The 12,500-nt window shown below is 40.8% G+C and overlaps 1 protein-coding gene across 1 annotated transcript in view; it reads left to right on the top strand.

Annotated features, from left to right (window-relative positions):
* The window catches only part of LOC138057530 (pro-epidermal growth factor-like), a 30,486-nt gene extending 23,561 nt beyond the window's left edge, over positions 1-6,925 (top strand). The window contains exons 4-7 of the mRNA XM_068903522.1: positions 591-710; positions 886-1,005; positions 2,288-2,518; positions 5,614-6,925. Of these exons, the coding sequence (XP_068759623.1) occupies positions 591-710; positions 886-1,005; positions 2,288-2,518; positions 5,614-5,933 (791 nt within the window). The 3' untranslated portion in view covers positions 5,934-6,925. The remainder of the gene's footprint in view (positions 1-590; positions 711-885; positions 1,006-2,287; positions 2,519-5,613) is intronic.
* Positions 6,926-12,500: the final 5,575 nt, after the last annotated feature.

Here is a 12,500-nt window from a genome sequence, read left to right as displayed (position 1 = left end):
CTAACAAGTTGAGCCTTACGAAATGTTCTGTTAATCGGTTTCAGCCACGTAGCTCCGAGAGTAATTTGACGGATGCCAAAGAATCGAACGGCGTGCCATTTAAAGTTGAATAGCTGATATCTAGCCTCTAATCGTATTTGAATCATTCACTTAATCTTGTTCAGACATATACATTTGGGACGACCTGGTCCAAAACAAAGGGATTTTAGTTGAAAACGTCTCTACCAGGAGAATTTAATCTACAGCAACTTGCAGAAAATTGAGAGCTTCTTTCAGAAATGCGATCGATATAGGATTTTTCAATGCAGTTAAGTAGCTCAATTTTTGGGTTGGCTGTGTATAATACTTACTTCGCAAATAAAAGTTCCCAGATATTACCGACAAGAAGCATGGCATGCTTTTCATGTTAATAGATATTTTAATCTAATTCCATCTCCATCACGAGTGCCGACAGAAATCTAGTTAACAGCGAGATCGGTAGTAGATTGCTTTTATTGCAAGATCCAGACAGGAGCTTTGAAAGACGCACTCTCACTGAAAGAGCTTGAATAACTAACTATTGATTTTTCCCGATGTTTAACTTGTTCCAGACGTTAACGAGTGTTCGTCTGAAAACGAGTGTCACGTGAATGCCACATGTACGAATACCAAAGGATCTTACTATTGCACTTGCAAAGAAGGATTTACAGGAGACGGAAGAAACTGCTCAGGTAAAGTGAAAACGATGTAACGAAGGTATTATCGCGACTGATGCTTACAGTTTTGTTTTGCCCCCCTAGCATGCCCGTTAGTCACGCGATGTTTTCGCACACATCCACCTTGTTGTCGTGCTTTGTTTGAAAGTGTAGTCCTCCAGTTCCCTTTGTTATGTTCATTTGGTTCCAGACATTGACGAGTGTTCATCTGAAAACAACTGTCTCGCGAATGCCACCTGTACCAATATCATAGGATCTTACAATTGCACTTGCAAAAAAGGATATGGAGGAGACGGAACAGGTTGCCCAGGTAAAGTCCAGTCTAATAAAGTTTTTCTTTTGAAACCAGTTTAATTTTTTTAGCTGGTTTCAGTTTTAATCAACTGTCTGAAAAATGGGTTTTTCTTTTTGTGGGGGTGTAGTTAAAAAGCAGGGGCTTGGATCTTTTTAGGGAGTCTAAAAACAGCAAGACATCTTTTTCTCCCTTAATTCTACTCACCTATCCCTTCCTGATCTTCTCCAGTACTACTATCGTACCCCACCCTCCCTTTACAATGTTCCTTGCAGATGTTTCCTACTTTCAATTTCAACCTAGTTAGAAATTAAAATGACTTAGGTTGAAATTAAAACTAACCTGAATTTAAATTTAACTATAACAAATACATGCAACTTGGCTGGCGGAAATGTCACAGTATAACTTCTTCAGCATTGCACAGGGAGGAGGGGGGGGGGGGGAATTTATGTCTTGAAAGGATGGGAGAGGGCAAGGATAAGGATGTATTTACTGGAAGGGAAGTATTACCGCCAGTGCATTATATAATTTTTGCAAAATCGTGTAATTTAATTGTCGCGAAATATGCGCACATCAAAATCGCGATATAAACCTGTCGCAAAAATGTCAGGTAATAAGATACTATGAATTCACCCATTACGCAATGCTTAACCTTGGAATTGAACTGATCGGCCCTCATGCAAACCGGACCGGAATTTTTCTCGAGAAAAGGTAATTTCATCAAATTAAACTAAGCCAGTAATAGCAAGGACCAAGAGATGATGAGGAGAGAGAACACATCCCCATGCTCCATGATTCTTTTTTTTTTCCAATCTGTTTCAAGCTTCGTGCCATGCTGTAAAAGTTACTTCTAATCTCGTACCCAGATCTTATTCTCTCAATGGAAATGACCGTGGGAGCTCTGGGAAATAGATTAACTCTCGTCCCCATGGTCGCACAGCCAATGATAACCAATTAGGTGTTTTCTGAAAGTAACCGTGCATCATCTCCACGAGCTAAATTTATATTGAAAAAAAATATCATTGGAAGAGAACCATAAATGGCGAATGTAATCTCTCCACTCATCCTCTTCGAAGATTGGGAATGCCACATGTTTCCATACACGGTTCTGGGGGCTGCATCATCACATTTAACGATCGTCAAACGGGCAAATGATTGACAGGATAGCACAGTTTTGACTGCCACGCGCACTGCGGGCGCGGGTTCCGTATGCACGATTCTGGGCGCTGTATCATCTCATTTAACGATCCTTGGAAATATTTACTCATCTAACTTAATTTCTTATCAAAATACTTGCCAGCTATGATGAATTCAGTGATATTAGCCAGTGATGGATTTTATCTGTGCAATCTTGCAATGTTTCTGTCGCCTGTCATTGGAGATGACTCCCGGTGGGAACTCTGTTACAGAAGTTCGATCCACGGAATTTATGATACAACGTTTCACAGAAATTGCGATGGAAAAAACAACACGGTTACAATTGTGAAGAAAAACGATTTCGTGTTTGGAGGATTTACAGATATCCCTTGGGGTGGGTATTCAATGTTCAGCTATCTTTAAATTACGGTTTTACGTTACTGCAGTAAATTTCTTGTTTTATTGTATACACACGATTTTAAATGATTTCGTCGCTTCTAAACATCGAAGTTATTTACTGCCAGAAGAGCAACAACATATCAGATAAATTTTCGGTTCAAATTTGTAACATTTTTTCAAAGTTCGTCTTCTCTCATAAATATTGTTAAGATCTCATATGATAAAATGCTTATTAACTGAGTTAAGCTCGGGCCAGACAAGAAATTAAAAATATGTGACCCGAGGTCATGGTGCACGGAAATTTGCGCTCAGTCCGTACGCGGTGACCTTGCGCCAAATTTCCCGTCCAGCCCTCCCATTCAATAAGTACATAATCTTTAAAACGCGGCTTCGAACTTGATTTATAATCCCCGTCCAGATTATTGCAATGGAGCTATCAAGCCAAGGCAACTGGTAACTGGACGTTTTGTGAGCTCTTAATACCGTGAAGGATGTGCAACCTCCTTCCCATGGGCAAGGGCGTTTCGAAAAAGCCTGGGAACGACGATGGACGCAGTTAATACAAAGAGATTTCATATATTACATCCAGGTGATCTGGTGACGTAACTCGGAGGACTGGAAAGAAAAATTTTAACGCCGTATCTTACAACCGCGCACGAGCTTATTTTCTAATTCAACATGGCAGAGGGGAGGTTAGATCTCGTTGGGTCTACTTGAATATTCATTCAGCAACAGGATATGTGGTAGACACGTAATGATCTGTTGAGTTGTGTCGATGGAATTTGGAAACAACACCTAAGGCTGCGCGCGGTTGTGGGATAAGGCGTTTAAATCTCCAAATTACGTCACCAGATCACTTTGGCGTTGTTGTTGCCGTAGCCAGGTGATCTAGGGACGTAATTTGGAGGACTGGGAAGAAAGATTTTAACGCCGTATCCCACAACCGCGCGCGGCCTTAGGTATTGTTTCCAAACTCCCTGCAGTATTTCTTTCGCCAAAACTCGACAGATCATTCTGTGGCTACCACATTTCCTGTTACTGAATGAACATTCAAGTAAACCCGACGAGATCTAACTTCGCCTCTGCCATGTTAAATTCGAAAATAAGGCCGTGCGCGGTTGTGGGATACGGCGTTAAAATTTCTCTCCTCAGTCCTCCGAATTACGTCACCAGATCACCTGAATAGATTTAGCCAGGCCTGAAACGAAGATCCCGGGTCATTTGTTCTTACAATAAGTTAACCTGGCTTGAGCCTGCGATCCAATCGAAACCCAGAACCTGGTCAATTAAAAAGCTGATATCGATATGGTCACGTGATACTGGTCAGTGGACACCTTGTTTTGACAGGTGTCAATTGACTATAACATGGATGTCCAATATCAAAGATGTACGCTGTAAACCAGGGCGCTCTGCTGTAAACTGTAAACATGGCCGCCTCGATGAGCTCTAAACTTGAGACGGCGATATGGTCACGTGATACTGGGCATGCATGGAGGGGTGAACGTATGTACCGTCGTACGGTGACAAAAACCAAATTTTCTCGAAACCGATTGGTTACCATATTTTCTTACCAATGGTGCTCCGCTATGAGAGTTCGACAGGAATGAAAGGAAACGCTAAAAAAACCCAATCTTGAACGGGTTTTGAATCCATCACCTCTGCGATATACCAGTGCAGCGCTCCACAAATTGATCTATCAAGCCAATTGGGGGCTTGTCATTATGAACGCTCGTAATAAATTCACGGAGGGGGTGGATATGGAGTGACTATTGTAATAAATGGAAGACAAAAATATGCGCTTTAATTTCTTGTTTTTGAAGGTCAAATATATGCAGATTTTATATGGGATTTTAGAGAAGGAGAAAATCCCATTCAAACGAAGTAATATGCAAGGACATCTAAACGTCATCACGTGTTCCTTAATCGTGATCTTCTTTACTACAATAACCTCCCCCCCCCTCCCCCCATCTCGGGAGGTGTTCCCTTATATGGGCTATATAGGTATGTGCGGCCCCAAAGGGTTTGGTTGTTATCCGTCTTGGTCTGAAATAGGGTATTGATTTTGAACATTTTGGTCTTAAATAGGGTATGGTTTGTTCACTTAAGTCTTAATTGGATATGTTTTTTCACAAGAATCTTCTTCGTTAATTCATCATTAGGCGATAACAGGAACCCATGACCCGGAGCCTACAACTCTTTTGTGTTCGTGTTACGGCGTTTTCACAGACCGACTTATTTTAATATCGAATTTCACGCAAATGGAACTCCCACAGGAGCCCGGTGACTAATTACAAGAAATTAACCTGACGTCATAGTGTAACCGAACCGGAACTGCCTTAGATTTTTTCGGAGAAGGTAGTCTAAAAATAGATCGGTCTGTAAAAATGCCGTGACACAGGCCCAGTATGGGAATTGTAGGCTCCTGGTCATGGGTTCCTGGCGATAAGACCTTCAACAAAGCTCTTCTCAAATTATTAAGCCAACCGTGTTACAGTTGAAATAGATCTGAAAATAAGGTCTAAAATAGGTATACAATTTTTGGTCAGGTATGAAATAGGGTATGAAATGGATTTTGGTCTGAAATCGGGTAAGGGTTTCAAAAGGTGGGCCGCACAACGCCACCAAATTTTTCTGGGAGAACCATTACGAAACTGTTTTACTAATCCCTTTGAATTTTCAAATGGCGCTTATCCAAACACTCTTTGATACATTGGCAGTTTGATTTCGAGGGAACGGGACACTTGAAGACATGATGTATCATGTTTAGCTTCCGTTTTATTTCAGGGCCTTAAGTCCTTTCACTCCTGTGATATAAAAGTTTATTCTCCTAACTAGTGCCATAGATTTTTTTTTGGCTAGTTATGAGAATTTGGTGTTATTTCAAAATAATGTCCCTCAACTAATAATATTCCTCATTCTCAATACTTGTTCACCGGAAATTGTTTAAAATTTGAGGGGAATTTACGTAATTATCGCTGTAAGGAGTCAAAGTGTTGATAGGTGAATAAAAAGTGAATAAATTATCCTATTATTATTCCATTACTTTTTGATCCACTTTTAAGTGCAATGAATGATTTATCCTTCTTTCAGAATCGCCACAAAACGGTAATTGGAAATTCGGTGCGACAGAAAAGGCGTTTATTTTCTCGCTACGAAACGCCGAAGGACTGCTGCCCTTTAAAAGCAATGTAAGAAATCCCTCGAATGCGATACTTAACGTTGTATATTTTGGCCCTACGTTTGGACTCGATGATATCCGAATTAATAGGCATTCGAATGTTTGGGCCAGTTCATCCACAAATTTTGGCAACAACTACATTGTCCCAGCAGGGGTTCGGAACAGGCTTTCTCTTCTTGCGGGAGCTTCAACATTTGGGGTAGATGAGGTGGAGGTGTTTTTTCTTCTTTGATTTAAAGCACATGCACAGAAGTACGTAGTTATTTGCTATTAGGGAGCTTAAGCAACGACAACGGCGACAGCAATAAGACCATCACACATTTGCATACTTAGTGAGCAAAAGCACGCTCTGCACGTGCACCTTTTCATTTTTGTCCATTTATTTGCCGTCTTCAGCAAAACAACAACGTGAAATGACCAAATTTGAGGTTTTATGAAGAACGTCAGCACTTGAGGATCAATTTTCATTTTCTCCCCTAAATTAAGTGTCGTTCAGACCAGTGTAATTTTTGAAGAACTACCACTTCCTTGTCAGACTATGAAGCTTGAAATAGTCACGAACTGATTAAAATGACGCGAATTTGTATTTTGAGATAACGTTCTCGTTGCTTGTCGCCGTTTTCGTTGCTCAAGCTCGCTATTGTCATGTGATCATCTGAAGCTGTTTTTATGTTAAATCAGACAGCACTCTTTCTGTAACCGCCAGCTTGTGGCGAACTGTGGGCTCTTATAAGCAGTCATGTCCACTGATCTCTAGAAGAAACTGGATCGATCGAACAGCCCATTGTCTTCACTCTCCCGGTGCATCTTGGCCACTTTTGCGCTAAAGCTTCGTATAGACCGTGAAGTTATGGGTAAAACTGGAACCTCCTTCAAAATATACAGGGGCACCCAACGACCAATTTGTTGTAAAATGTATTATTATACCCCAGTTAATGAAAATAAATGTTATAATTATTAAGGCATTTTCAGGTGTTTTTCAGTGTTGCTGGGAAAACATTATCTGTTCCTTTTTCCCAGCAACACCCACAAGAAATTTCCCAGCCAGCTAGATAAAATTGGTTGGTTTCCCAGCCAGCTGATCAAATCTATTTCCCATCCAGGGATTCTACGCGCTTTAAAATCCCTCGATCCAAAACGACCAAACAAAAGCAACAAAACCGGGACAAAACAGGTTTTTCCGCAAGCGCAATCACTCTGACCAGCCGTCGTATGTTTGTGACTATTCTCTGGGAGAGAGAGAGACAGTTACAGGAGACTCAACACTGGACAACTTCTGGGGAAAACTGTAATTGCCCTGAGCGGGATTTGAACCCACGTCCCCCTGATCACTAGTAGGGTGTGGTGACCACTACACTATCAGGACAACAATGCTGGCAACATGGCTGATTAATCACTTAATGTGTGGAATTTACGTGGGACTCCCTAAGGGGCAGTGATCAGGAGGACGTGGATTAACGTCCCGCTCAGGGCAGTTACATTTTGCCCCAGAAGTTGTCCAGTGTTGAGTTTCCTGTAACTTTCTCTCAATTTCTCCTCAACTTGGACTGTGGGTCCATTTGCGATCCTCCTTGGGGTGATACGTTGTTGGCTCAAGGGATCTACTTAACTATGGTTTTTTTGAACATTGCCACATTGCTTTCCTCTCACTTTTGATATTATGTTCTGCTTCGCATGAAAGAATAGATGCTCGATCCAGCCTTTTTCGAGATCAGCAGTGGTCTCGACTCACTTCAACTGCACTTCTTTCTGAAGTGGTTAGAAGTAGTCTTTATTCAGTGTTGACCGAAGGAATCACTGTTTTGGAGCGAAAATAGGTGTATCCTGGGAACGAAAAAATTGAAGAAACTAAACAATCATGTTGCTGGTCACCAGATTTCGCTTTGCAGACTCCTCCCACATGATGTGGAATAGGATATTTGCTTGATGACGCTATTTGACTAAAAATACCAGAATCCTTAAGGTTTTGCTTGTCTCATACTAATTAGAGCTTTTGTTATTTTTGCCCCACTGGGAAATACAAAATTTAAATCAGAAAAGAAAAACAAACTGAATTCTGGTAGTTGTAATCAAATGACGCCATCGTGAAAGTGGCATGCTTATTACAAAATGCTTTTGTAGTTGTGACACATCTCCTATTTGACACGACTGGGCAACACGAATTGTTCTTAAATGTTTCATTTTACGGGAAATAGCCTGTTTTGTATCGTACTTGCCCTTGTAGTAAAATCTGCAGATATTCATTTAATTTATTTATTTACTTTATTTAAAACTGGAAACTCATAGACCTTATTCATAAATGGCGGTCAATTTATAATTCTTTTGTCGAAGTGCAAATTAGCCTACCGAGCCTTGATACCATACAGTGAATTGAAAAGAATTCTTGCTCTAAAATGAGGCTTGGTAGGCTAATTTGCACGTGGACAATAGAATTACAAAAGTGACCGCCATTTATGAATAAGGTCTATTACAGTTAAAGTTAGGCAGCAATCCCTCTTTCCTCCACATTACCAGGATCCTAGCTACAACTCCAATACTAGGTCTATGTAACGTCTATGTAACGTCATTTCCACAGAAAAGATCAAGCCACTTTTACAAGGGTTCTTAAATAGTCTGGCTTGCCAGAGTTACAATGCTCAATTTCATGGGTACTTATTTCTCATGCAAGACGTAGGATTGGCTGCAAAGGTCTGGTTTCAAGGGAAAATCATTCTAAAAATAACTCGGTCTGTAAAAACGCCCTTCCACAAATACAATGAAGTCGTAAGCTTCTATAGTCATGGGCTTTTGACATTATCCAATGGAGGAAAACGAGGACTTAAAGCTTTGTTTAAAGCTCTTTTGTTGTATAAATGAGTGATGTTAGCAGTAGTGTATATTTAGTGAGATTTGTTGGCTGGCAGAAGCATAGTCAGTATCTGCGTAGTTCGTATATACAGTGGAACCCCGCCTTAAGGCCACCTCAGTAATACAGTCACATCGTTATTGCGGACACTTTTTTTTTGGCCCAGCAAAACGGCCTTACATTCTCTTAAAGAAAACCCTCGTTAATGCGGTCACACGCTCATACATACGGCCAACGTCCACAATTCTAAATTCTAAACACTCAGTAGAATCCTCTATAATTTCACCCCGTTAATGCGGCCACCTTTGCTAATTTAAGAAAACCAAAATGCTTGTGACACGGTAATCGGACAGCCGATTTAATTTACGAAGTACTGTCAGCAACACTCCTCCCTGTTTTAAGGCAACGGCAATTTTTTTAGGCCGGTTGATGACCGTATTAACGGGGTTCCACAGTAGAAATAGATTCGTATTATAGAACTCTATTATATAAACATCCTAGTATACCAGCTTTTCAGTGATTGCGCAACTGGTATAAGCTGTACTAGTCATAGTGTTAGTAGATTTATAAGTAAAGTTTGTAATGTACTTAATTTGTTTGTAAAAAATAAAAGTTTACAAAAAAGTGGAACAAAAGGCTGCTATCGATAATAAATAACTGGCGTTTCAAAAAAAAATTCCTTTACACTCTTTCCATTTTTGTCAGTCTTTCTAAGACGATGAAAAAAGGTAAAGTCTGCTACGAGACTAGAAGGCCCATCAAGCCTGCGCTTATCTCCGGCTACTGTAGCATGAAGCGACTAGGAGTATTTCAACTTCCCCCTGGATGGGACGCTAGTCCATCGCAGGGTTACCTCCGGCATTAGATTCGCCGGTACCCATTTATACACCTGCCCAAGAACACAACACAATGTCCCCGGCCAGGACCCGAACCCGGACAACTCGATCCGCGCCTCCCACTTCTAAGACGATAGATCTGACATAAAGTTGACCCGCAGAAACAAATGACAATGAGAAATTCAAATTCGGCAATAGACCTCTTTAGCTTGTACGTTTTGTTTTCACAGTTCAGACCACTTGATGTTACTCTAGAGAACAGTTTCCTTCAAAAATCGTCGTATGCACGTGCTTTTGTACGACTAACTTATGAAAAAACAAGAGGAAAATTCCCTTCAGAACATCACGTGGTCTGAAATGGAAAACAAAACGTGCAAGCTAAAGGCCCGTTTAAACGGTTTCAACATTTGCGTCAACATGCATTCAACACTTTGTTGAACCAAATGTTGGGTGCGTTTGAACAGGTCGTGCAACATTGTTGAAAGGGTAAAAAATGTTGAAAGCTTGTTGAAGCGTGTTGAATCAAGTTTAAATCGGCTTTAACTTTCACTCAACATCGATTCGACTTCTCCTTCGTTCTCGAAAATGTTGAATGGTGTTGAAACCGTTTTGAACACTCTGTTCAACAATAGCAGAACACACGCATGCTCACATCAGGCCGCAAAAGTCAATATGGCGTAGTTTATCTGGACGAGAGAGATTGGTTTCTAGTTCTTAGTTCCTCGCAATCAAATTTCGCGAAAGTGTTGGTTCTTTTGTTGGTGCAATGTTGTAACCGTTCGAACGGCCACCGCACAACTTTGCTTTTGCGTCCGACATTTGCCCAACATCCGTTCAACTTTAATTGAAGAATGTTGGTCAAATGTTGAAACCGTTTAAACGGGCCTTAAAGAGGTCAATTCTGGCTGTCATGGAATATTCCGCACTGATCATCAGCTGTCAGCCGCAGCCTGTAGCGACGATATCTAGGTCACAAATTTTCTGGTATAGTAATTGTCTCTGTGGTGATATGATGATGTGACTGTATGCCGCAAGAACTCTTTTTGTAGCAATAACTAATCCGACGACAGCATTTGCATACCAGCTTAAAGTGCCCGGTTTCTTTCGACCCTATTCTGCTACAAAATATGCCGTTGGGTTAAGATTACTATGTATAATTGAAAAAGAACATTGATAACAAACCCCTTAACGGTTCCAAAGTGTCCTAAAATTTGGCCGTAATTACTAAGCCCGCAATTGAAAAGAAGATTTCTTAATCATGACGTCAGAGGCTCAACATTCGAGTTTAATTCCTCCGTTTTTAATTGCAATTTGAAAGATTTGTCTAGCGTCTCCGAGATCGAAATGTCCGATTATTTCAGTGAATCCAGTGAAAAGCAGTCAAGAACAGTCTTCCGAGCCCTCAGAGGACAGTTTTGTTTCAGCGAGCGACGACTTCTTGCCTACGAAAATCTCGAGCCGATTGTCACGGAGCAAGAAGCGGCTGAATATCGGGGGCAGGTGCATGGCCCAAAAAGAAGAGGAAGACAAGATTTTTTAGAGTAGATTCTCTGGACAAGAAGAAGTCTAAAACTGGTTTGTAATTCTCTTTGTTATATTTGTGTCGCTTGTAGACAGGAAACGTTTTTTCTGGGCCGTTAACTAGTGGAAAGATTGCTTATTCATTTACACAATCTACGTTACCGTGAAAATCTCACTTGCAGACATGTGCATGCATTGAACTATCCACTATCCCACTTTTACCTCAGGTGCAATTCTTCCAACTGAGTTTCTTGTAAAACCTGAAGAGTGCAGATGCTGTATGCAAGTTGACCGATGCGTTGAAGGAATGGAAGAGTTCGACAGAGGAACACATTTGTACACTTAAGCCCTTTATACAACATCCTCGAGATCAACTGTTCTGAGATCGCAGTTTTCGTCTCTTATGTATGCAACTTTTATAAACCAGTGAAAAGAAAAAAAAAATTCTTGTATTGATACTCACCTTCTTATGCGATCGTGCGGAGTATGGCTTCTCCGGTCCCTTGTTCCATACGGTCGGACTAGCATGAGGACGGATTGTCCGCTTGGATCTACCAACGTGAAGGACCCTCTCTTTAAAACGTTCAGAACAGGCGCCTACGATGCAAAGGAATCCCAGCACTATGGTTTGAAGTATTGCTACAGCCTTGCACTGTATAGCGACGGCTTGACGGCATTTTTTAGTTCGACACGGCAACCAGAGTACAGTGAATGAAATAGTTTGTTGTTTGTTAGCACCTTGAAATCAATATTAAAAGCAAGGTGAACACACCATAACACTAACCCGGTGTGGCCAACACATCACGCATGCGCACAGCCATTTCACCTGGTCAATAGCCCTTTTCACAAAGTGTTTTTCTTTTTTGCATTACACTGTAATCTAACGTGGATGCGAGGAAATTTCGGGTTAAAACTGCAAAATAGCCCGAAATTGCTTCACATACATGCTAGATTATATTGTAATGCAAATGAGAAAAACTAACCGTGAAAAGAATGAAGGGGTAGTTTCTAAAGAAACTGTGGTGCTGCGTCGGTGGGGAAGTAGTATACAAAAATTTGGTTTTATCAACGTAGTTGATAAATGTAAATTGGCCACCGTACAGAGATTCTAAAAGATGACATTTCGAGCGAAGGGCTAACGCTCGAAACGTCAGCTTTTAGAATCTCTGTACGGTGGCCAATTTACATTATCAACTCCGTTGATAAAACCAAATTAACCGTGAAAAGGGCTATTGGCAGTCATGGACAGCTGCTTCGGCCTTGTTAAGCCTCGTCAGCTTGCCATAACCAACTTATCAGGCGGGAGTCTCTTTTTTTTTTTTTTTATTTCATTAGCCCATCTCTTGCATTGCAAAGTGATGTATTCATTTTTTCGCCAAGTATAAATAATGGTTCTAATCTTTCAAGACTTTCTCTTTGTTCACGTTTGCCGTGGTATGATAGTCTCATGTCGAAGAGTTCATGTCGTTTATAGCATGCTCTGCAAGTGAATAGGCCATCTCCGAGTTCATGTCTGCCTCCTTTCCAAAGCGAGTCTAAGTGCAAAGTTTTTGAAATGGTAATTAGTTCTACTTTACATATGAATGAAAACTAATTT

This window comes from Montipora capricornis, chromosome 7, assembly GCF_036669925.1.
Source record: "Montipora capricornis isolate CH-2021 chromosome 7, ASM3666992v2, whole genome shotgun sequence".
Lineage (NCBI taxonomy): Eukaryota > Metazoa > Cnidaria > Anthozoa > Scleractinia > Acroporidae > Montipora > Montipora capricornis.
The sequence above is the reverse complement of the archived record's forward strand: the minus strand, read 5'-3'. Positions and strand labels throughout refer to the sequence as shown.